Raw genomic sequence first — 25,102 nt, 5'->3', positions numbered from 1 at the left:
GAGCAGCCCTTGGCTCCAGGGTCTGCCCATCAGAGCGGTCTGGGCCTCAGCAGACTTTCTCAGCCAACGGCCAGTCCATTGGGCGTGCTGGGAGCAGGGCAGGCTGTTTGCTAGCCGTCGTGCAGCTCTGTGCCACGGTTAAACAGCAGCAGAGCGGCTGGGCTCTCAGGAGGCAGCAGCCAGCAGGATTATGCAGGAGTTGAAATGCAAGTCTTAAAAAATAACAACTGTTTGCACCTAGCTCCCAGATTAGCGCCAAGCAGTGTTTCCATCCCTGTTGCAGACCCGCTGGCCCCGCTGTATCCAGCTGCTGGACCCATTGCCGCGCTGGGCAGGCTTGTAGCCCACAGCTACTGAATTGGGAGCCCACTGCATTGGCAGGAAAATAAAGAGTTATTTGCCCCAGTGCAGGTGGGAGCCTCCTGGGAGCAACTTTGACGCCAAGACCAAAGAGGAGAGGAGCCCCAACCTGTCTGACTCGCCCTGCGCTGTGCAGACCTGGGCCACACTGTTCCTGTCGAAGGACGAGTGCAGGTCCTGCATGGCTTCCACACGGGGTTTCGCCCTACTTCAGAGCTATTGCAAGAACGTGGCTGCTGATCTCTAGCCACTGTGACTCAGCCAGCCCCATTTTTAATGTAATAATCATAATAATCATCTGGTGACCCCCTTATCAGTTTAGCTAATATTTAAAATGTCATTTTAGTTTTCTCACACTAAATATTTGATGGAAGACTTAAGGAAAACACACTCCACTTAAAAAGCAAGTTTAAGTTGCTAGGCAACCAGATCCTATATATTTTATTAAGGGTCTTGTGCTGTGATGGTTTTATGAATCCCCTGGCTCCGGGAGTCATGTGATTACCCAAGAATCCTAGCTTGCCTTCAGCAGAGAGGTGTTCAGTCCTCTCCAGTTGCAGAGGAAGGCTTGGAAATGAGGCCAAAGGCAGACAGAAAGCAAAACAGAACACACTCAACATTTACTAGGCTTAAAAATCTGCTGCTTGCTAAGCCAGTCTGGAGACTTTGGGGAGCTACCTATGCAAAGGGACAAGGAGAAGCAAACATTGTACACTTTACGCTGCTGCCATAAGAAACCCAGATGTGCTGGGGCCAGCTCACCATGCCCTGCACAGTGGGAGCACCCGTCCACCTGCGTGGGTGCCTCCCACTCTGTCCCGCACATCCTTCTGGCCCCTAGATGTCCAGTTAGATGGATTTGTGTTGCCTCCTTGCAAAGTGCAATGCTACATGCTTGATTTTTAGCTGACCAGCCCAAATACGAGAGCTGATTTCATGGAGTTATTCTGGAATAACTGTTAGGAGACCCCAGCCAGGCGTAACAAAGTAGAGCAAGAGGAAACCTCCTGAAAACCAGGAGGAAATTGGATAAACTCATGTTTAGTGAGAGCTTCCCTGCCTTCTTCACACCTGCATGGGCAGTCGTATAATGCCAGGACACAACCCAGCTCTGGCTTCCCAGCAAAAAGGCAAGGTGCCAGCAGGATTGTACGCTGGTATCTATTACGATTTTTAGAAATGAGGGCAGTTTAAGCCTGATTCTTGACACCTGTGGAAATGTGGTCTGTAAGGAAATCTTGAAATAAGCAGATCTCTGTTAGAAAACCCATAAAAATAGGCACATTATCCATGTGCGTTCTTTTTTGGCAGTATCAGAGGTCAGCACTGAGAACACAAGGTTGGCTGGGGCAGGGAAGCTAGCTGAGCGGACTCTCCAGGGGTCGGCACAGTCTGTTCTTTCCTGCCAAGCCTATACGAACAACTCTGATCGGCTCCAGATGCTCTCCTTACCAGGAATATGATTCATGACAGGGGACTGACTAGGCCAAGAGACTCGTGCTGACTTCACCCTCTTTAACTCATGGCGTGGTGTGACCCTGTGCCTCAGTTTCTCCATCTGCAACACATGGAGTCATTCAAGGCCTGTGTGGTGTTGGGCAGGCAGGTGCTACGCAAAGGTACTGCGTTGTTTCACGGGCAATACGTGAAGGTTGGCTGCTCCTGTGAAGGGCTGTAAGGGGAGACATGCTTTTGTCTGCAGCAAATAGGGTTCATGACTGCAGCGACATGTTAAATTTGTACTCTCTAGCTTAACACTGGAAGAGCTCTGAGACCTGAAGAACCAAAACCGCCAGGTCCTGCAGCGACTACCATGCTGTGCTCTGGCTGTCACCACTGGTGTGACACGGGCCTGCAGACTCCATGCACAGAGGGGGAAACGGGGAGATTTCCATGCATGGGTGAAAGCCCACTCCTCCCACCATCTTTATACAGTCTCTGACAGCTGCTCCATTTATCTCAAAGCCATTTCATTAGAGCTTTCATACTCCGCCCTCTTCTTACAACCACTCGCTGTCCCGATGAAACTGAGACAGCTCTGACTTTCCAGAATTTGCCTTACTTCAGGTCCCTGTGATGGGGGAAGTCCTGCACCTGACTGGCAGCAACCCAGGTGGTTGAACACAGTTCTAGCTGCCCCCAGGCTGGATTAAAGCCTGTCATCAGGCACAGAGAAGACATTTTGTAGGTTTTATGTGGCCCCCCTCACAGCACACATATCTTCATTAACTCACAGTCGTGCCATACCTGTGCACATCAGATAGAAAAGCCAGGCCAGGCTCTTGTCTCCCAGGATTTGGGCCTCTGGCATTACAATGATCTCACTCCTGTACAGGCTGGTGCCCCCCGGCAAGGCCTGTGTTGCAGCTACAGCAACGGTGGCTGTTCAGATGAGCTCCCCAGCTCCATCTCCCCTGGGTGGCTTGGCGTTAGGTCAGCTCTTGAGGTGTGTTTATTCTGAGTCTTTCTCGCTGGTAACAGCTGGAATGCTTCAGGAATGCACTTAGGAATTCGAGAACGCAGAGTATGAATGTGCAGCTTCAACATAAACTAGAGAATTACCTGCAGAGGAGAGATCCAAGTTTGCCAGTGCTCCTCAGCTCCAACCTGCCAACTGTGCCAGGATTTGAGCTTTGCCTAGGAAGGAGCTGACCACCGTGCAGTGACAAGGAACATCTCCCAGATTAGGGAGATGAGTTCAAGGGGAGACTGGGTGAGTGTGCAGAGGAGAAATCCACTGAGGGTCACTACACAGGCAGAAATGACATCCGGCTCAGGAAATTCCTAGTGCTGAAAATAGTCGGACACTGGAAGAGCACTCAGGGGAAGTGATGGTTTATGCTTGCCACATTCCTACTCTTCCTCAGGCAATTGCTTCCAGTAGCTGCTAGGGATGAGATGCCAGGCTAGATGGATTTGGGGGCACAGCCAGCATGGCCGGTCTTCTGTCAGCTTTTCATGCTGTGCACTCCCCAGTACACCTACCAGCACATACACAACTCCAGGGGATGAACTAGTAGATGCACTTTCAAATTAAACCTGGCCTCCACAGAGGCTCTTGCTAGGCACAGGTGGCTACCCCATCCTTCCCACCCTCGCACAGTGCTTCAGGCCTCTGTGTCCTCAGGGATGCACTGTGTAGCTCTGCAAAATGCCAAGCGGAGGCCTGCTAGGAGCTCTGCCTGTGGGCACAGGCACAGACCTTGCTGGGGCTGCAGGTGTTTGACAGCCTTGTGTCACTCCGCTGTGGCACATCATGGCTCCTGTGCCCCACAGCCGGTGTGGGAGCATCCGCCTCCCATGCCCAGGGTCCAAAGCCAGGATGCATTTGCACCAGTGAGGACATGCTGCCTTTGCTGCCATGCTCATATTGATGGAGCAGGTAACCAACAGAGATCAGCAAACACACCCGTTTCCACATGCCCCTTTTGATTTGCACAAGTACTTGGTTTTGGCTTCCCTTCTCCCTTTTTGTTTGAGAGCTGCATTTCGTCATCTGCTTCAAACACGAGGCCTGACACCTGATTTCCTCCCCCTGTCTTGAGTGGCTCCCTAGGTTGTGCAAACACAAGAGTTTCACAGTGTTTCTAGAGAGTGACTTCTCCTCCATGTTTCCTGCAAGACCCCTCCAACACAGCCTGTGGGCAGATGGGAGAGGCCCAGGGACATCCATGCAGTCACAAGAATATGCTGCTAATGCACTTTTTTCTTAAAGAAAAGGAAAAAAATATGGACATGAAGAATAGATCAAATAAAAACATGTTAAATTTAGCCTGTTTAAGGAAGGACAAAAGGTTTTCCTAAGTGCTGGCAGGAATACTGACCTCACTGCAGCTCTTGCCCAGGATCCAGAGTGTCTGCACTCAGCAGGGGCCTCACAGGAAGCAAAAGACTGGCCAAAAGACTGGAAAGCCTAACTCATCACCCTGGCCCCTGCCACAGGCCCCCTTCTTCATGCTTCACACCCTGACCCTTGCAGGGCTCAGTCCTTGGACTGGAGACAGCCAAGAGTATGTAGTAAAATCCAGGGACTTGAGGCAAGACTTTGGAGGCCGCAGTGAAATCTAATCCTAGGTGCCCACCCGCCCCTTGGGGAGAATGCCCCTCCTGTGCTCTGCTCAAGGGGTTTGCCTTGCCCAGACTCAAACCCTGCCAAACCCTCGTCCATACTGGAGTGCCCAGAGGCCCCACAACCTTGGGGCTGGGGAGCATCCAGTCTGCAAGGCCCACAGTGCGTTTGGAGATCAGCAGCCGGAACATCTCCACAGCATCACAATGCCACTCCCACGGGATGGCGGGTCTCGGACGGTTTCAGACAGGGGAATTTTTGTTACTGGTCCACCGCAAATGTTTGCTTTAGTGTGTGCTGGATAGAGGGGGGGACAGGCGAAGGACTGCAGCTGCTGAGGGCCAAGAACACTCACGGGAGAGGAATGCCAGAAGAATGTGAGTTTAACGTGCTTTCCTTGTTGCATCCTTTGGGCTTCTGCCCTCCTTTTTGAGCACAGCAGGCCATGAGCCCTGTCCAAGTCCCCACACCAAAATCACGCAGAGACTGAGCCAGGGATTCATGGCAAGGCCTGCAGCCACCCTGCCAGACACGGCATGGGAGGAAAAGCCCTCTCCCCACTACACTGGCAGCACCAGCACGGGAGGAAGCCAGCAAACACCTGCAAGAGCCAGCAATACCGAACCAGATCCTAGCCCAGCTGCTGCAGCACATCCTGTAACCCAGGCTGCTCGGGCCTTTTTGTGCCAAGTCGTATCTCTGTGCCGTGGCAGCAGGCTGCCCTGTCTGCCGTGTTAGGACTGTCAGAAAACTGAAGAGCAGCAGAGGAATGGGAATGGCAACAGAGCAGGGTAGAGCCCCATTCGCTGCCCAAGCCGTGCGCCTAGGAGAGCCCAGCCCTGCCAGCCGGGCCCCGGAGGGGAAGTTTCACCGGGCACTGGAGTGATGGGGCACAACCTCCCCTGGCAGTGGGATGTCGCTGCAGGCCTGCCGTCGAGGGGAGCCAGGACCGGCACCGGTAATGGTGGGAGAGGCAGCGCCGGGGGATGCCCCTGCCCTCCCGAGACAGCACCGGGCGGGGACAGCCGGCACCGGGAGGGGATAGCCGGTACCAGGCGGAGTGCCCATGCCCTCCCCAGCCTGCACCAGGAGGGGACAGCCGGCACCGGGAGGGGATAGCCGGCACCGGGAGGGGATAGCCGGCACCGGGCGGAGCGCCCATGCCCTGCCGAGCCCGCACCGGGGGGATACTCGCGCCCTGCCGAGCCGGCCCCGGGGGACGCCCGTGTCCCCGGCGCCGAGCAGCGCCGGCCCCGGGACGCCCAGCCCTGCCGGGACGCGCCGCAGGGACGGGCCGTGCGCCCGCGGGCACCGCCGCCGCCGCCGCCGAGCATCCCCAAGCGGGGCCGCCCCTCCCTCCTCTTCCTCCTCCTCCTCCTCCTCCCACCGGCCGGCGCCGAGCCCCGGCGCCGCGGCCGGCCCAGAGCCCTCGCAGCCGCGGGGCTGGCCGGGGCGGCGGCGGGCCGGGCCATGCCCTTCTACAAGCGGAGCGTGGTGGCGCGGCGCGGGCGGGCGGCGGTGCCGCTGGCCGAGCTGCGGGACGTCTGCAGCCTGGCGGCGCTCACCCTGCTCCGGCAGCTCGCCGACCTCTGCGGCCACTCGCTGGCGCTGCTCGGGGACATCGAGGGCGACGTCGCGGCGCTGGGCCGCCGCGCCGGGCGGCTGCACCGCCGCACCGCCCGCCTGCAGGCGCTGCTGCGGGGCCGCCCGCTGCGCGGGGCGCTCGCCGCCCCAGGTAAGGCGCCCCCCGGCCGGGCAGGGCCCTCTGCGCCCCCCTTCCCCCCCCCGCCCCCCCGGAGCGGCTTTGGGCCCCGGGGCGGGGGTCCCTGGGGTCCCTTTGCCCCCGCCCCCTCGGGGGTTGCGCGGCCCCGGGGGATGGATTCCCGCCGCGGGCTGCGCCCCGCTCGCCGGGAAGGGGCAGGAAGGGCGGCGGGGCCGTGGGCCGCCCCCCGACGGCCCCACCAGCTGGGCAGCTCCGAAGCAGGGGATCCCTGCTCCTCCCCGCAAGGCGGGGGCATCTCTGCCTGCTGCCCCCCTCCCCCCCCCCCCCCGACGTGGTTGTCCCTGTCTCTGTCCCCGCGTCCCCTCCCCAGGGTGTCTGAGCCATGCCAGCTCCTGGTCTTGATGTCTCGCTGAAAGGGGGAAAGAACAGGCTGAAAAGTGGCAGTGCCACCGCAAAGCCCTTTTTCTTACACAGTAGCGAAGCCGGGATTGGGAAGTGCGTCGGCCTGTTGCACTTGGGGTGAGACTAGGACAGCTCAGCAGCAGCCTTTTGCTCTGCCTTGCCTTCATTTTTTCTCAGAACAGTGGGCATTTTCCAGGCTGATAGCCAAGCAAGCATTTCACGCTGGGTCCCCTGCTAGCAAGGGCTGCTTCATTCCAGGCTCTCTGGGAAAGCACGGACATGGGCTGGGAGAGCTAATCCTCATGTCCGTGCCACTGTCACAGCCTTGGAAGCTTCACCGCCCTTCCTGAGCCGGCGGGTCGAGGCGGTCGTCCCCTCACTGCGGTTGCAGCCAGGCTTTAGCTACAGATCAGTGCGGAGCATCTACCACTTGGGTTTTTGTGTGGCTGCGAAAAATGACAAGTTGTAACTTAGGCGTCCTGTGTGTTCATCCGCTCTTCTGGCAGGGAGCAGGATTTGTTTTTGCCTAAACTGCTTTCATTTCGCATTTCAAGCGTTTCATTTTGGCATAGGCTTCTGTCCTGGGTCAGCGCTGGGCAGCATGTTTTGGAGGAGCTTAAATAAGCTCATTTCGGATTTGTTTATAAAAGTTATTTTAAAATACTTTGGGAGGGGAGGGGGGTAGTGTCATTCAGGCACGTTTTCCCCAGAAGCATGGTGCATTTCTGGGGCCCTTGGCAAGATTTGTGCCTCTTGTGCTTTCTGCAAACCCCCTTGTGTGTGTTGTTTGCTGCTCCGTCTGCGTGCAGCCTGCCAGACTCTCGCAGTGGGTTTCCAGGATGCAGGGAGCAAACTGAGTTCCCAGCCTTGGCCTGGGAGATGCAATCCTGTTGCAAATCCTGGTGTAGTAAATAACAACTTATCAGGGGAAGGAAAAGGCTCCTCCTGTCCCGTGGCTCAAAGGGAGACTCGGCTGGTAGAGAACTGAGATGAGATGGACGTATCACTGCTGCCCGACCTGACCTGCACGGTGGGGCAGTCCCAGTGCAGATGGTTTCCCAGACCTTGCAGTGATGTCACCGTCACCATACATGCTGGACCCGTGTCTCTTGGAGGAGGAGCCAACTGTGACGGTGACCAGATGGCCTCTCGCCATCCACGCGCGTCTGGCCGGCAGGTTGGGAACGTGTGCTGCGGACGCGGGAGCTTGGCGCCGCCGAGCCAGACGCTGCCGCTGGGGTTGCTGCAGGACTCTCAAGGTGGGACTGCCTGGGGTTCGGCAGCGACGGTGCTACCGACAACCCGGGCTGCAAGACGCTGCTCAGTCACGGCAGGGTAGCGAGTGAACGGATGGAGCCGCTGCTCTGGGCAGGTTTGTTTTGTAGCCCGTGGGTTGTGTTTTTATATGTCTGTCAGCAAGCCTTGTGCCTGGAGTTTCTCTTGGACCAACATCACCGTCTAATTTTAAGTGGTATGTGTAACTGAAGGGGCAAAGAGTCTTCCCATGCTGCAGCTCCTCATTAGAGCCGTGTGAATATGCATGTATGCAGATGTGCACAGAGGGCTCTCTGAGCTGGCAGTCCAGATGGGGGTTGGAGGTGCACGCTGATAAAAAAGCTTTGCTTTTTTCCTAAGAAAAAGGCTCAGGCTTCAAGAAGCAAGCAGCGCACAGCAGCTGGCATGCTTCCCCTTCTGCTCCCTGCTCCAGTGGTGCAGAGAGAAAGTTTATTTTTTGCATTTCTCCCCACTCCGACAGGGAAGCACAGCTAGTCCACACTCCTGCCTGTTCCTTTTCCATCTGACACTGCTGTTTTCTGCAGCCTGGCGGGGTGCGGGAGTGTCTGGGTTTTACTGAAGTCTTTATTTAAGGGAAGAACAAAATTCCAGTTGCTGTTTCTACTGCTATTTGTTTTTTTAAAAGCGCCAGCATTAGGCTGTCTCTGGGGGATCATTTCACATGTCTAGAGTATGGGAACTCTCTTTACAAGCCCACGGCGTCCTGTCATTGCAGGGAGATTAGGAGACAGCCCAAGGCTGCACTAGAATGTTTTGCACCGACTTGTGGCACCATAGTTGAGTCCCTTGAGTGAGGAGCAAATGCTTAAGAATATGCTGCTTGTTTTTTTCCCCATTTCCCTTTCTTGAAGAGGATCCAAAGGGAAAAATCATGTCTCTCCTCTCAAAGCAGAGTAAATAGAAAATGTCTTGTCCCCAAGGGACGCAGGAGAAGATCACCCTGGACTAAACATATCCCTGAGTAACCCACTCCCAGGCCTTACTCACCGGCAAGACAGAGGGCTGGGTTTCTAGCTCTGCATATTTATCACTCACATGCTCCCACTCACCCTGTGGGCCGTGTCTGAAAGGAAGGCTGCTCAGAGAGGTTTTTTGGGGAGCTCCTGTGCATGCCTTGAAGGGAGCAGGGGAACAGCTTGCTGTGCCCTGCCCAGCCTGCCCGCGTGGGGACACGTCCTTTCGGCAGGAGCACACGGAGCTGGCAGGATCTGGGCGCCGTATCACAGCCGTGCCTCGCCAGGAGGAGGTAGCCCTCCACCACATCGCGACTGAGTGGGTGCAATCTGTCCTCAGCGGCGCTGGGTTCAAAGGCGGTCCAGAGCAGCTCGGGCTGCAGCACCTGCTTGCTGAAATCTCCCCCCGGGCTGCTTTAGTCACATCCTCTGGCTCTTAGCTGACACCGTATGGTGGTAATTAGAGACTTCTTTGGGGTTTTGCAGCGAGTGGGAGTGCTCTAGACATTGCCAAACTCCAGCGAGGAAACCACAATCACTATGTGTGTGTGGGAAAAGGCAGGGCACTCAATCAGCCGTGCAACAGTTTCACAGCACAGCTCCCTCTTCCCGTATGTGGTTGGTTTTGCGTTCAGCTGTATCTGGTCTGCCCTTCCCGAGGACACGCTCTGTGGTCACTTCAGCTCCCTGGTTTCTGCCTCCTGAATTTTGTCACGATCCTTTTGCTGGCTTCATTTCTTTCTAGGCAGATTAAAGAGATCTTAAACTTCAGGAGGAGTCGGGCTCCTCACTGCACCTCCCGTGGCCTGCAAGGGACGTCTCCGGCTGGGGAGCATAGGTTACCATTGCACACCTGGATGTGTCCATGCCTTTCTTCCACCTAGGGAGTGCAGAGGCTCTGAGCTGGCAGGAACTGTCTAGTCTTCTGGATTAGGAGACAGAGATGATGGTATAGCTACAATGCTGCCAAATGAAGGAATCAGACTGCAAAAGGTCAAGGGAAATTTTAATCTGAACCAAAGGCTGAAGAGGCAGCATGGTTATTTCCACTGTGAGACGGCAGCCAAAGGCTGTTGGATTCCTCCGCTCTTATTCATGGGAAGTCTCGTGAGAGCAGGGAGGGTGCATGCACCTTTGCCCAGGGAGCCCAGAGCATCCTGTGCATGGGCAGCCTCTCAGCAGCTCCAGGATGTTGTCTCCATCAGCACGGTGGAAGTGAAGGCACCTGTGGGAGTGAGCCGCGGGGGTCACCCCCACTTGGGGCACACACATCTTGCAGGTGCCGGACCTCGTGCCAGCTGCCCACCCCTGCCCTGGCCGCCCTTAGCCCTGAAGGAGGAAGCTGTTTTGCAGCCCAGGAGAGCCCCAGGGTGTTCTGCCTTGCCATCCGCCCACGCTGATCCCCAAACAGCTGCAGTCCTGCTCAGGAGCAGAAATGCAGCCCCATGGGTGCCGGCTGGCTGACACAAACCAGAGCTCACGGCTCAGCCCTCTCCCCTCAGTACCCAGCCGTTCTAGAAACAAGTCCCAGCAAAGAACAGGATGGGCCCAGGAGCTGAGAGCTATTTAAACCATCCTCCCTGAAGAGCTGCGGAGAAGGTCCTCTGGAAGAAACCCTGGGCCGTGCTGGCAGGAGGAGCTGCTTACTGCTCTTGCCAAAATATGCAGTGTTCGCCGTCCCCTGACCTCCCAGCCTGGGTCTTGAAACAAACCACTGAGAACTGCAGAGCAGTTATCTGGGCTCAGCACAGAGCCCCACAAGCCTGGGGCTGCTGGGCCCACAGCTCCCTCTGCCCAGCTTTCACCTCACCGGATAGGTAGGGGTTGTCACAGACACTTCCCCCCAGATCTTGTTGCCAGTTTCTCTTTAGTTTAAAAAGAAAAAAAAAGCTTTTCTGGGGTGCTCTAGTGCTTTGAGCTTGCACAGCATCTTCTGCTGGGCAGGGGCCAGTGGGTCCTACCAGCCTGGAGTGATGTGGGATGAGCAGCCCCCATTAGCCCGGTGCCTTTGGGATGAGCCTCATCCAGCCACCTGCACTTGCTCTGTCTTCTTCTAAGGGAACGGTCTGTCCAGCACTGGCCAGGACAGGCTGTCTGTGGCTCTGAGCCTTGTGAGGAGCCATGTCTCAGCCTGGAGGCAGAGCATGTGTTGGAGATGGGGACTACAGCCACGGCTGGACTCACACAGCCCCAGAGGTGCACCCACGGGAACCTCCTCCCACCCGTGGGCCCTACCGAAGCCCTGAGGCTCCACATTGGGGTGCTGGGAGCTGGTTAGCTCAGCTCCACTACCCCTGGCCTGGAGGTCCTCTTTGTGGGGTCAGTGCCCGCCAAGGCAGAGTGGAGATGATGGGCACCTCTCAGCGCTCTTGTGATGCAGATAAACAGGGCCTGGGGAGAGGACATTCTGACCATCATGGGCAAGAACAGTTGGCCAGCAACCAGTGAAGATCTGGGTTCAGCTCCCATCTGCATCACAGACACTACTTGCCATTCACACGTGCAGAGAGCACAGTGCTTTATTCCCAGGCCAATCTGGACCTGCTGCAGCCACAAGCAGTTGCTGGGAAGGTGGTCTTGTTATAGGGCAGCAAGAGCTGCTCTGTTTCTCATTGATGGTCAGAGCACTTTATTGAAAGCGCCTGAATAAGGCCTGCTAACACACGTTCAGAGATCGGGGGCAGAGGTTTTGCCTTATTATCACTGAGATGCCAAAGCCGTTTTCAGAGGTCCCCACTCTGGGATCTCGGTGCAACTCAGCCCCACCACAACCCACCGCAGCCTCCTCTCAAAGGAGCTCCCAAAAACCTTCCAAACCTCCCGAAAGTGCCAAGATATTTTCTGTGCCTATTTTTGTTTTCAAACCAGTGATGATTTCAGCATTAGCAGGGAGAGCACAACTCCCCCCAAACATTGCATTGGCGCAAATGGGAGGAGGGGAGCTAACCAAGACTGGGATGGATGGGTTTTGCTGCCAGAAGAGTCGGAGCAGGGAACCACACCCTTGCTCTTAACAGGAACCGTCTGAAGGGAGTGGCTCAAAGAAAAAGCAGATAAATGAATAATGTGCGTCTCACATCCAGACTGGCTCCAGTTGGTAGCTGTCTTCCGTGGTGGGACAATACCTGCTTTCCAGGAAGGCACACTGCAGACAATGAGATGTTTAAAAGGAGACACCATCGCCACCTTACAGCAGCTTCCATGATTATGTTGAGGCTACTGCAAGGAAAGACCAGCCTCAGCAGGGCTCTGTAAACCTCTGTGATTTCAGCAGGGTGGAAGCAATCACCTCCGCTGTACTCCGGTCTTTCACGGGACAGGGCAGTGTTAGCCCTTCCCATGGATACACAGTCTGTGTGATTTTTGGCCCTGCTGCTCTAGGCTTTGGGTAGGAAACACTCTGGCTGCCTCTGAAGTTGGAGTCTTCAGGGTGTTTTCTCCAGTTCATGTCCTGAGATCTTTCTCCCTCCCCGCTGGAATTTTGCCATGGCTAGTATTCCTCTTCAGATGGACCCAAATGCTCCTGTTTCCTATAGAAAGTGCTTATGTGCTTTTAATTGAGAGCCACTCTGCAAACCAGAGAATTGATCTGGCTGACGGTCCTTCTCTGGGCGCCGGGCTGCAGAGCTGCAGTCCTCGCGTGCAGCACGTCCTGTGGTGCAGCACAGTCCTCAGGGCCCCCATCAGCCAGCGGGGGGGGGGGGGGGGGCACAGTGGCATGGGTGAAGGTGCCTGCCACTGTCCCCTGGAAGTCTTGCACATCCCTGGCATTTGTGTTTCCTCCTGCCCAGGACAGTGACCTGCAGTGTGAGATGAGAAGAGAGGCCTCATTTGGTACCAATATTGCTATTGCTATTGCTTTATCTTGAGAAACACCTACAGCATCAAATTGGCTGTGAATATGGCAGCAGTTACATTGCACAGACATGTAGATTAGCATCAGAAAAATGTGTCTCCAAAGAAGCTTGCATCGTCTTAAGCAGTTTAAAGTACATATTCATCTTCATGTGGAAACAGGATTTGGAGCTTACTTTTGCAACCCGTTTTCTAAGTCTGAAGATCATCTTAGCACTTAGAGAATTAAAGGGTTTGAGGGTGCACACAGGACTGTTCCTGTTCAAATAGTTTGTGCAGGTCGTCACTGCAGTGAGGAGGGGAAGTAGGTTCAGTTTGCTGGCTTGACTTCTGATGATGCCAAACGGGGCATCCTGGATGCAGAACAGCTTCACGCTCTTTCCCTCAGCCAGTTCCTTTTTAAAGTGCAGATAGCTGGTGGAGTTTGTGTTTTGGAGAGCAATAATCCTCTGTGCCAGGCTGTGGGCCTCTGTCCTGCTTTGAGACAATGCTCTCAGTAGCTTTTCAATGGTGCCAGGTGCTAGACCAAGCTGTCATGGGCATTGGATTGGGCATCAGGACAGGCTCCTTCCCCAGAAAGGTGGCAAGGCCCTGGGACAGGTCCCTGGAGAGGCTGAGGGCTCCATCCCTGGAGTCAGAAGAACAACAGCTCATTACCTGCAGGCCTTGCCTTGCTGTTTCACGAAAGGTTGTTTCCATCTCTCTGTGTGTGCAGCCCCTTGCTTGGCGGGGAAGTGCTGCCACCGAGGCCCAGGCAGTGACTTCTCCCAGAGGCCATTGGTGTTTGGGAAGATTCACAGGTTGGGGCCTTTCTAGTTTGCAGGACTAGACTCCACCCTACAAGGGAACTTCTGCCTTGCAAGCTCACCCTACATCATCTGCTTAACAAAACTTCAGAGCTGTGCCGTTTCAGACACAACTGGTGCAAAACTGATGCATTTGGAGAAAGCCACCACCAAAACCACTTGCTTTTAGCCAAAAGTCAGTGTTGTAATGGAAAGTGCATCTTGTCCTGCCACCCCACTGCCTCAGTCCAGGGCCGATTTTCCTCATCCATTGACTGGAAAGGCAGGGCCTTCCCCCTTGTGCCAGGAGAGAGGAGAGGGGACCAGCAGCCGGTCCTGCTCCCGTGGCAGGGTGGCTCAGGGTGGTGCTCTGGGAGGCATCTCCCCGTGGGGAGCCCAGGAAGTGGGACACTGCCAGGGCTGCCTCTGTGCTGCAAGATATACCAGGCTGGAGAAATGATGCCAGCAAGCGTGGCACAGCGCAGCTCACCTCCGTGTGGCTGAATGCTGTGGTATTTACTAACAAGCGTGCTATTTACTAGCTGACTTCCAGTGAGGAAGTACGGGGCAGGCTCAGGCACTCAGAGCCCTTCCCTTCCTGTCTCGCCACTCTTTGGTCCCAGGACCACCTCCAGGAGAGATATTAGCTATGCTGGAGGCTAAATGGCGCCACAGAGGATGATGGCAGGAGGGCTCGAGTGTTAGATCCTCCCCCCATGCTGGCCCCAGAGCATGTCACATCCTGCCCAGCAAAGTCAGGCTCTCACTCCTGAGGAACAGGGCTGCAATTTCACAGCTGAGCATGCAGAGCTAAGCCAGGGCTGCAGGGTCCCACCTCTCTGGTCTAAGGGACGGCTCAAGGGGTTGTTCCTTAGGTGTGCATTGTGGCCAGGTGGACCGAGCAAGGCGAGCGTGCCGAGCAAGGGGGACACATGCAACCCCGAGCTGATCTCTCCAGTCATCTTGAGCATGGGGCCGGAGATGCGCCGTGACCTGTGGCATTCAGGGTGCCCCAGAGCCCTTCTCCCACATCCCCAGCCCAGCCCATGGCCTCTGACCCCAGCTGCTAGTGAGTGGCCGTTTCGGGAGTGCTGGCAGCACCGAGTTGCCATGGCACCCAGGCTCTGGCACCGCGCTGCGGCTGGCAAAGCAAACAGGGAGCCCAGCTGGAAGCGCTCCAGCACCCGCGGGCGCCGCGGCCCGCGCCTTCCCAGCTCCGTGCCAGCCACCCGCTGAGCCCCGGGCCAGCAGCAGGCTCACCAGGGCACGGGTGCAGGTGGGAGCATGGGAAGGGAATGCTCACACCAGCTGCCAGCAAGGTGTCCCGTCCCCAGAGCTAGCAGCACGCCAGCAACCAGCAGTCCTAACCCACAGCACCACTTGTCTCAGCTACCCCCCTGCCCTTCACCCCAGCCCCTCTCTGGGCTCCCTGCAGTCCCCATAGCCCTGTTGATACCGCTGTGTCCCTTCCCCCACAGCTCCAGGGCCAAATGCAGAAGATGCCACCCTCTTCCTCCCATCCCAGGTGCTAGTCTCCCCAGCATCCTGGTTGGATGCCAGGGACTGTGGCTCGTGCATCCCCCTCACCCACTTCTCTGCGCCGCTCCTCCCCTGGGTGCCTGCAGTTTGCACTGAACGGCGCTAAGGAAACACAGCATGTGTCTGCAAGGGGCTCCAGCAGCAACATCCTCCCCCTCCACCACCCCCGGCCCTCCTGTCTCGCCTCCCCCGCATCTCCTCTTCACGCACAGAGCTGGGCTGGCTCGGCTGTGCCGCAAGCAGCAGGTGAACAGAGTTGCAGCTTGGAGCCAAGCGCCTTCCTCTGCCTCCTGAGCAGCACTGTGGACCCGCCGGTGGGATCCATGCACCGTGCCAGAGGTAATGCTGTGGGCACGGGGAGGATGGGGAGACGTGTTGCTTGAGGTACTGCCAGCCCTCTCTCTCCCTTGCTCTCAGAGTCCTGGGCTGCTGGGGTTCGCAGACAGCATGCTGGAGGACACTTGCCCTCCCAGCACCCTGTCTCTGCAGGCACCCGCCAAGCTTTTGCAGAGAAGGGGCCAACCAGCATCCTCTAGGCCTGGCTGGGCCAGCATGTGAAAGGCTCTTTCCAGCCTTTCCCAGGAGCTGGATATGAGATGCAGCCCACTCCTCACAGTGGGGTCCAGGGCACCCCAAGTTTTCTTGCTGGGGGTGATGCCCACCAGCCCCAGTCAGCCCGGGCACAAAGAGCAAGGCTGGCACATCCCACAGCCCAGCAGGGAAGAGTGGACAATGCCGTGAGCAGAAACAGACTGCTGGGCACATGAGGCTGCTGACTTCTAGCAGGGCAGCATCATCCTTGAGCTATAAAATCCCAACCCAGTGTTCCTGTTGTGGGCCCTCCCCATGGTTCGGCAGCTGGGGTCAGGCGCTGGCTGGTCTCCTGCATCTGTACAACTTGCATCAGGCGCATACAGCACCGGGGCATACTGTCCCCACAATGTGGGGAGTGGGCGAGACAAGGGAAGTGCTGGTGAGTCCTGGCTCCATGGGTAGAGTGGACAAGGATGCCTTTTCCAGCATCAGAGGTGTCTGTATATGACAGATTGATGGTTTAGAGTGGCTGTGTCCTACCAAAAAAGTGCCGAGTGTCTCCCACACTGTGCATGTCTTGCACGAGTCCCCAGAGGGGACAGCCTCCTGGAGGGCATTTCCCACCGTACCAGACCTGAGCTTTTTGCTCTGTGCTGCCTGACCGGTAGGTTTGCAGCCAAAAGGGCTGGGCTGCAAGGAACCAGCAGCCAAGGTGTTTCCTGGGCCGCCTAGGTCGGTGGTTTCCCTCTTGGGAAGGGAATCACCTGGTTGCCATCCACATGACCTTGCCTGTCCAGGGACAACGCCCTGGTGAGGTTGGGCCCTGCCCCATTTCTCCCCATACCTCCCACCCCAAGCAGATCGAGCTGTGTCAGTAGCTCTCACGCTGCAGCATTTTCCAAAGCGTTTCCCTCGGCAACACTGCCACCCGTGAGGGATGTGGCTATGCCTGGCACTACTCAGCATGGCACAAATGTGAGCAGTGCCTGAAAACTGCCAACTTCAGTGCACACCCTTGTTGCCTGATCCCACCAGCTCACTCCCAACAAGTGCCTGGGGTCCCACCAGGGATGTGGAGCAAAAGAGGGTGTTGCAGCTGTGGTCCCCTCTGGTGACTCACTGCCCCACTGTCTTCACCCAGCAACAGTCCTGCCTGTTCAACCCCTGGCACAGGGCTCCCTTCACTCTGTGGATTCGTACCCAGCTCCAAGCATGGCAAGGCCCATGGGGAGGTGGAGCATTCCCAGCTCCCGTGGCTCCATGCTCTCTGGGTAACTGGTGCCCACAACCATGCCCGCCTGACATACCCAGCACCACATGCCCACTGGCACAGGGCCGGGCAGCCCGCCTGGCCATGGCGGGTGCACAGAAGCCGTTCGTTGGCAGCACAAAGCCTGAATTTAGCAAGAGCTGGCACCGTGCTGAATGGCCGAGTATGTTCAGGGGGAGAATTGGCTCTTCTTCTCACGCGTGCGAGTCGGCTTCGCGTCCCTCCTCCTCAGTGGGCTGTGCCTGGCAGCGAGGACAGCACCCGCCAGGGGCACGGCTGCGTGGAGGAGCAGCACACCGGGTGATGGAGGCACGCTGGCCTCCAGCGACCCACTGGGCTTGCATCCTGCTTGGCCGAGACCAGCGAGGCAGAGATGCCTCTGTCGGGGGAGCAGGCAGGCGGTTCGGGCGCCAGCACGACCGGCAGTGCTGCGTGCACGTCTCTGGGTGAGTACCTGCCGGCACACTCGGGGGTACCGACCGCTGCAGGAGCCCTGAACCCCAGCATCTGCTGCAGACCCCAGCCTGGCACGTTGCGATAGCTGGTGGCTGTTTGCAGCACCGGGAGCATTAGCAGAGCTGCCCAGCAGCCAGGGAAAGCTGGTCATGGTGGGCAGCGCAGAGATGTCAGGAGTGGGGTTGTTAGCCCCCTAATCCAATCTAATGAATGTAGATGAAAGCCACTGGGGTGAGTGAGCTAATTCCCCCAGTTAACCGGGCAATGGTTTGTAGCAGCAGTTCTCTCTTCCCTGTGCCTCGAGCTGCCTGTGGCATCCGTGCTGAGCAGCACGGCTCCGTCAGGAGCAGGCCTCCTGCCTGGGTGTCCCCACGGGCGGGCGGGAGGGTGGGGATGGCTGTGAACGTGGCAAGGGCACCCTACACCCCTGGTTCAGCGCAAATGCCATTCGCACACACGCGCTCACATGCTTGTGTGTGCACACACATGTCTGAGCAAGTGTGCGTGTGCGTGTTGCAGAGGCGAGGAGGCCCCGGGGCTGGCTATGCCGTGGGTGCCGGGGTGGTCTGCCACCAGCACCTCCCGCCTGTTTCCCTCTGGGGGCTGCTCTCCTTCGCGCAGGCTCAGGGCAGGGGGCACCGCGGCCGGGTCGCGCCTGTCCCATTCTCTGCCATGGCCGTGAAATCCCATAGGAAATGTGTTGCTGCAGCTCACAGCAGGCACTGACCAGCCGTGTAGCCGTTGTGCTCGGAGCTGTTCATGGGGAGCAAGTGGAGCCTGCTGGAGAGAGGAGAGTGTCCAAAGGGGACTAAGGGGCCCACTTGGCTCCAACAGGGGCAAAGCACTGGGCCCCCAGGGGATGGGATGGAACAAGTTCTGGGGGGGCATTTGGCTATAGGGTCTCGCTCCGGGGCTGTATCCAGCCCAACAGGCCAGAGCAGAGCTGGGGAAGGGGGAGCCCCGGGGCTGCACGAAGCATGCCGGAGTGTGGCCGTCCCCCAGGCTCACCGCTGTGACCGGGGCTGTGCAGACAGCCACATCAGCTCTGCAGGCCAGGGGACAGCTGCTATCCATAGGGCAGGCTGCAAAGTGTGGGATTTTCACTGGGGTGCTCTGTGTCTGGTGTCTCCAGCACCCACTGGTATCTCCTCATGTGTCCGGGCTCACCTTGCTCTGTCGGAAGGGCCCTCATGAGGCCACATCCCTTCTGCTGCCAAGCTGAGGGAGCAGATCTCTCCCGTGGAGTTGGGGATCTGTGGGTCTGTTCCCCAAATAAGCTTTGACCAGTCTGTACCCATGGTGCAAGGCTGGGCTTCCCTGCAGCACCCTTGTGTGGCATGCAGAGGGGCTGCCCAGGGTCCTACTCTGCTGTCGCCCAGCGGCATTTCCCCCTCCTCATGTCTGTGGCCAGGGAGCCGGCAGCCTCCCAGGTGGTCCCGGCCGTCAGGCTGCGCGTGGGCTGCCGGGGCCACCTGCAAGGGGCTGCTTGTGCGGGACCAGCTCTGGTCCTACCTGTACCGGGAGACTGGCCAAAGCTGGGGGAGGCCTGGATGGCTGCCTCCCGAAAGGCCATCCCGGCGGTGGGACACAGCCAGCCTTGGGGAGGGAGGGCGAGGGGGGGCTGTGGGGCCAGCCCGGGCTGGCTGCAGAAGGCAAAACACTGCCAGCATGGTCTGCAAGCGCTGTGCGTGCCGTCCCCTCCCTCGCCAGCCGCGGCGGATGTGGCGAGCATGCTGGTACGCGGGGCCGCACGAGGCTCGCAGCAGCCTCGGGTGAGGGGTGAAGGCAAGTCAGTGTCAGGGTTTATAACTGTGGTGCCTCCTTTTTTGGTGACAACAGGCAGTGCAGAAGGGGCAGGCAGGGTGTGCGAGGTTAATAGTTGCTGGCCGCCGAGGCTCGGCCTGTCCCAGCGCAGGACACTGAGCGCAGGGGGGATTACACGCACGCAGCAGATGGGAGCAGCAATGGTTATAAGCATCTGCTCATTTATTAGACTTGTGACTCAGCTTTTCTAAAAGCAAGGGGACTTGTGGAAGGCAGAACAAGTCCTTCCTCTTTTGCAAATCGGTGCTGCCCTGCCACAGCTTGCTCTGTTCTGGGAGGCTGAGATGCTCCGACACAGCACAACCCATGCAAAGAGCAAAGCCCACTGAGCTGGAGTTTTGCCCCACTGGAGCTGAAAGGAAGCCAGATTTGGGCAGTAGCTGAACAAGACAGAAGGCCTCGAGAACTGACGGATACCTGAATAAGCCAGAGTAGAGGGAGGGTCTCTGGGCTTTTCCAGAGCAGCCAGGATGTTGCTAATGGGAAGGGACGGCATCTGGCCATAGGAAAGCATGTGTGGTGGTGGAGAGGGAGCTGGGTTTTGTCCCATAAAATTTTCCAGATCTGCTTTCACTGTCCAGCCTGGAAATGGCAGATCCTATGCATCCTCTGACACATATTTGAAACACACATGGTCGATCTGTACATGCACATCAGCTCAGACGCAGCAAGCTCAGTGCAGCATTTCAGACCCATCTGATTCATCTGCGCACGAACAGTTAATCTGTACGCGCAGCACATTTTGGCTGTGCCAGGCTTGCCACATGGTATCCCCAACTGCCTGCACACACAGCGTTTCTGACACATCAAGCTCATTTGGCACCTATTGATCCGCTCTTGCCCCATGTTTTGGGCACCGGACACTGCACGCATGCGTGCACAGACTGTCAGATGTGCCCAAATCACTGCCAGGGAGTGACTGGCCCATATGCCCAGGAGTTACTTGCCTGAGCTGGCAGATGGGCAGAAATTGCCTGAAGCGGCAGGAAAAGACTAACAGGGATTTTCTGCCGCAGAAGGCGGAAGGGTAAGTGGGAGCATGAAATAAGGCTAATGCGTACCTATACTGGCAGCCTGCACCTTGGAAAGATCACCAACAGAGGGGTCTGACTTTGCTCCCAGCCTGCCAGCACCAATGCCTTCCCCGCCGCAATCCGTGCTGGCTCTGCATGGACGCACGGCACTATGGACTTTGCAGCCCTTCTTTGCCTGGTTTCTTGGAGCCCCGGGGACAGGCTGTGGATACCTGCGTTGCGTGCATGGAAATTGCTTGTTTCCTGTTTACACGGGTGCTCAGCTCAAGGGCTCCCGGCTGCAGCACAGCTCAGCTCAAAGAAGCGGGGTGTGCGCAGGCGATGGGCTTGGGGGAAGGGATTTGCGCTGTTGAAAACTGCCCTGACAGCTTAGGGTTTCTGCTTGGCAGCAGGACAGGTAAAGCACAGGTAGGAAGAGGAGCAACTTCTCCAGCTCTCCCTGGAAAGCTTGATATGGATACGGCACCTTACTGTCCAGAGATGCCCCCAAAATTTAGAAAGCCCCAAAGAGTTTGGAAAGCCTTTGATACAGGCTTTGCCAGCACTATTTATTGCTCTGCTCCCCCAGGCCATCTCCAGCCCCTGGGGAAGGACCACAGTCAGGAGAAGTTCCCAGGTGGATCCAGGAGCTCTCGGGACACAGCAAGAGGCAGGTTGGTGGATCACGCTGGGCCATCTGGGTGACCACGGTGCAGGCACATGCTGAGACGAACTGTGCATCTGTGCTTTGGAAACTGTCTCCCCAAAGCCTCCTCTCAAAGCCCCCTCCCAGGAGCGTGTCTGAGCCCGGTGCTCTCAGTCCAGGCATGGGGAGCGCGGTGGGTCCCTGCTCTCCCACGGTCACACTGGCACTCAAGCCTGGGTGCTCCTTGCAGGCTGAAGTCCTGACCAAATCCCTTGCTCCAGCTGCCTGATCCTAGCTAATTAAAGGGACTGAGAGAGGGGAGGCTGGCTCTGCCCACGGCATATACTCAGCCAACAGTGCGCGAGCTGGCACGGCACAACCAGACCGTCTGCGCGCAGGCGGTGGCATAACAAGCATCTCTCCAGGGGCCCCACAGATTGGGCCCTTCGCTTCATCTCGGTGAGCTGCCCCCCACCAGCATCTGCCCCCGGGGATCCGCACCGTGGCGGTGCCATGCAGGGCAGGCTGGCAGGACACTCTGTCCTCCGCTCCGTCTCCATGGCTCCACCGTGGCATGCGTCCGTGCTGGAGAAATGTAGCTATATCTTTAAGAAGGGCCTGGGCTGGGGTGGGAGAATCATTTCCATGCAGCTTTTCTCCGAGCAAACCTGGATCGAGTTAGAGCGCAGAGCAGCGGAGTTCGCGCTGCGGCCGCTCCCCCACTCCCGGCCATGGGGAGTAGCCAGCTCGCCTTGTGCGAGGGTGCTGCAAGCTGCCAAGGGTGCCATGGGGGCCCTGGGGAGCCCGTGGGGTGCAGGGCAGCCTTCGCCCTCTGATACCAGGCTCCATGCGGGGAGAGGAAGAGGAAGAGCTGGGTATGTATAAGTTTTATCCTCCTCCCCCGCTTCGCTAGGCTTGCTGTCCTGCTTGGGAAGGGGGTTGGCAGCTGTGCAGGACCAGGGCAGGGAGCACGAGGAGCATGGCACCCTGCCATCGCTGACGGAGGGTGCCAGCGGCGGGGTGCTGGGGCTCGCCCAGGACCTCCTCTGTGTGACCAGGGGCTGTCCCAGCCGCCTACCTGAGTCTCTTCCGATCCCAGGGCTCATACCTGTGCGCGCACTGAGCTATGTGGATGATGGGACGCGGACGGGTGGATCCTCATCGCCTGCCGCTCGGAGGAGGCCACATGAGGGGTTACAGGGCAGGGACGTGCTGATGGGCAGGCGACAGCAGGCAGAGCCTTGTGGCTCTGCTGAGCCACCAGCCCCAACCTTGAGTGGGGCATGCAGCGCCCTCTGCTCCTTGGGCAGCTCTCAGCATTTATGCCCAGCCCTAGGGCTGGATGTGTCCCTCCTCTTCCTCCCCATCAGCTCTGGCTGGAGCAGGGAACATCTCTAGAGACCCCCATGTGGGAGGGAAGGTGCCCAGCATGCCCCTGCACTGCTGCCCACCTCCTGCCTGGTGCTCGATGGTTGCTCTGGGGAGACTCCCGGCAGTGCCGCGTGAGGGCTTTGTGGCTGCAGGCAGAGGTGTGGGGGCTGTTGTGCACCAAGTCCAGGGCACAGGCACTGGCCACGTGGGGGGCCTGGTTGTGGCACTTTCTTTCCCTCGGCAACTTGCCAGCACCATGCCCTGCACCCTGATGCGGTAAATGGCGTCACAGGTACCACGTCTCCCAGGATGGGCTCATAAATCACAGCCTAACTAGCAATGATTTTACGGCATGTGGCAGTAGTCTGGGTCAGCAGTGGAACGTGCTCCTGAGTGGAACGTGGCTTTCGGTGGCTTTAGGAACGTGGGCATGTGGGGTGCAGGCTGCCAGGGTGGTCAGGGCTGGGATGCACGCATCCCCTGGGTGGTCTGTGCAGGCCTGATGGCGGAGGCTTTGCATCTTGTGTGCCGGTGGCACTGTGGCCATCGAAGGACTCTGGTGCTGAGCTGACCGTGTGTTTTCCTTCTCCTGAGAGCCTGTGGGGTCCCAGAGCAGCGGTCTCTGCCAGCAGCTCAGCAGAGCCTGGAGGACAGAGCAGCGTGTCACAGATGTAAGCCAGCTGTGCACCACGATGCTGAGCGCTCAGGCTCAGGCACGTGAGCGCAGCACACTGACGCAGCCCCTTGCTGCTGTAGCTTCTGCAGGACACGCTCCCGCCCGGATGCACAACCTTGATGACTGGCTCCGGCAGGCTGCTCAGGGTATCGCGTGCTCGGTAGGATCCAACAACCAGACAACGAAAACCAGAACCACAGGCTCCTCCAGCCATGGGCAGGGCAAGCAGGGACTACGGAGAGCACTGCATTAGTGCCCCATGTAGCTCCTGGGATGCCGAGTGAGGAAATATGTGCTGTGCTGGAGGAATCCCGTGAATGCAGAACCCAGAGGGGACACGAGGTGGCACGGCAGTTTCAGCGGAGCCTTTCCGTAGGTGCAGGCGGATTCCCTGCCAGGGCTGGGCGAGCGGTGCAGAGGCAGCTCAGGATGTGCAGCAAGGCTGGGTGAGAGAGCGTGGCCTTCAGAGGGGCGAGCGGTGGGCTGCCAGAAGCGGGGCCCACAGCCCCTGGAGCCGTGCCGAGCCTGCCTGCAGGGCGCTGCAAGTGCAGCCATGCTTCCCTGCAGCCCAGGGACTTTTTGAGCTCTGCCGTACCCTTCCATCTTGGCTGGGACCCTGCCAGCGGTAGGGCCCCACCAAGCACCCGCTTGGCCTGCAGCATGGGTGCAGCAGGGGACCCTCTTGAGGCTCCCCTGGAGCCTGTGCCCAGCTCTCACACAGCCCTGGGAACTGGGAAGTCCGCGCAATGCAGCCCATTCCCCTGCAGGAGCGTGCGCCGAACATTGCGGCCCCAGTCCCGTTGTCCGAGCTCTTGGCTTGTGCCCCAAGCCATTGTTCTCCAATGAGCTCATTCGAGTTGCTATTTATTATTTTTTAACGTGGTTTCTTGGCCAGAAAATAATCAGCTTGTCCACTTAGCGAGTGTTTATGGCTTCTTCAAAGAAGCTGCGTTCTCCGCCAGCTGAGGGGCCTGCTTTGGAAGCGGAGAGCCGAGCGGTTCCCCCGCACCCAGGGACAGACAGAGCCAGCGCTGCACCCGCGCTCTCCCACTCCCCTGCCGGCAGCAGGGAAGCGGCAGCGCTGGTGCGCGGGGCCGAGAGCACCACACGCACATCGGGGTGTGCCGGGAGCGCGGCGCAGGGCCTCGCGGGCCCTTGTGCCACATCGCTGCATGCCCCTGCACTGCAGGTAGGAAGGCCCATCCAGGGAGCAGCTCTGCAGAGCCCGGGAAGCTTGTTTGGGCAGCACAGGATGCGCCAGGCGGGAAGCACCAGCAAGCCACACGTCCCCATGGAGGTCAGGGAGCAGGGAGGAGGCCACAGGGCCCAGGACTTCACCCCAAGAGACGATGTGTGAGCTAGGAGCGACCTGTTGCTCTGCTCCCCGGGATCAGGTGGGGAGAGATTGCCAGATCGCCAAATTGCAGCCCCAGCAAGCCCCAGCAGTGCTATTTGCAGACACGCTGCTGTGGTGATGCTGCAGCCTGGTTCAACGCCACATGCCTCATCTTGTTTGGGGGCTTGGGGGAACGGGAGAAAATATTTTCTAGGTCAGCATTTCTACAAATTATCCCGGGCTTGTCTTGATCACTTGTTTTCCTGGAGACTGTGAGAAGGCCAGAGCAAGGTGGGAGTTTGACTGCGCTGCCTGCAGTTCTCTGCCACCAGCTCGGGCACATCCCCATCCACGGGTGCTCCCCGCTCCGTACGGTCCCGCCGCGTGATGTTCACAAATTTGCACAGGAGATCGCTTGCAGGAGGAGCGCGCGCAGGCAGCATTTTATCCGGCCTTGTAGCTAGTTGCTTCTGTCAAGCAGCGGAGCAGTTTGAGCGAGAGCAGGGCTGCGGGCTGGGTGCTGCCCTGGCCCCCAGGTGCCGGGGGCCCTCCTGCACCCCTGGCCCAGCGCAGTGGGGCCAAGGCCGTGGGGCACGGAGCACCGGCACGCCAGCCGCAGGGAGCCGGGGGTGCGCACAGCTGGGGCCCACGCGCAGCTACAGCTGTCACACCCACCTGCTCCCACATCAGTCAGAGAAACGGTGGCTTGCGCCAAGTACTGATCCAATTTGTGGCTGTTTCCATAACAACCTCCCAGTGCTTTCTGGTCCTTTCTGTCACCACACAGATGCCGAGCTTTGGTGTGTAAGCGACGCGCAATACCTCCCTGCTTGGGACAGACCGGCTTGCATGAACAACCGAGAAGTCCCTCGTGCAGTTGGGTGGGTGCAAAGGGCTGGTCGCTTGGCCCTGGCTTGCTGGAGGCCAGCGTACATGCAGTTTGTGCAAGCCTCACCCCACACGGCAAAGCTTTTTCTTCATCGGAGGGATGGGA

At 58.2% G+C, this 25,102-nt stretch overlaps 1 protein-coding gene across 2 annotated transcripts in view; it reads left to right on the top strand.

The window, feature by feature from the left end:
• The first annotated feature begins 5,780 nt into the window (after positions 1-5,780).
• The window catches only part of NHSL2 (NHS like 2), a 52,268-nt gene continuing 32,946 nt past the window's right edge, over positions 5,781-25,102 (top strand). The window contains exon 1 of one of the 2 annotated variants that reach the window (XM_064517995.1): positions 5,781-6,164. In XM_064517995.1, the coding sequence (XP_064374065.1) occupies positions 5,900-6,164 (265 nt within the window). In that variant the 5' untranslated portion in view covers positions 5,781-5,899. Of the gene's footprint in view, positions 6,165-21,418; positions 21,601-25,102 lie in introns of those variants that run through there. The other variant, XM_026107800.2, reaches the window with a different exon arrangement.

Source organism: Dromaius novaehollandiae, chromosome 11, assembly GCF_036370855.1.
Source record: "Dromaius novaehollandiae isolate bDroNov1 chromosome 11, bDroNov1.hap1, whole genome shotgun sequence".
Classification (NCBI taxonomy): Eukaryota; Metazoa; Chordata; class Aves; order Casuariiformes; family Dromaiidae; genus Dromaius; species Dromaius novaehollandiae.
Note: the sequence above shows the minus strand (reverse complement) of the source record. Positions and strands in the feature narration are given on the sequence as shown.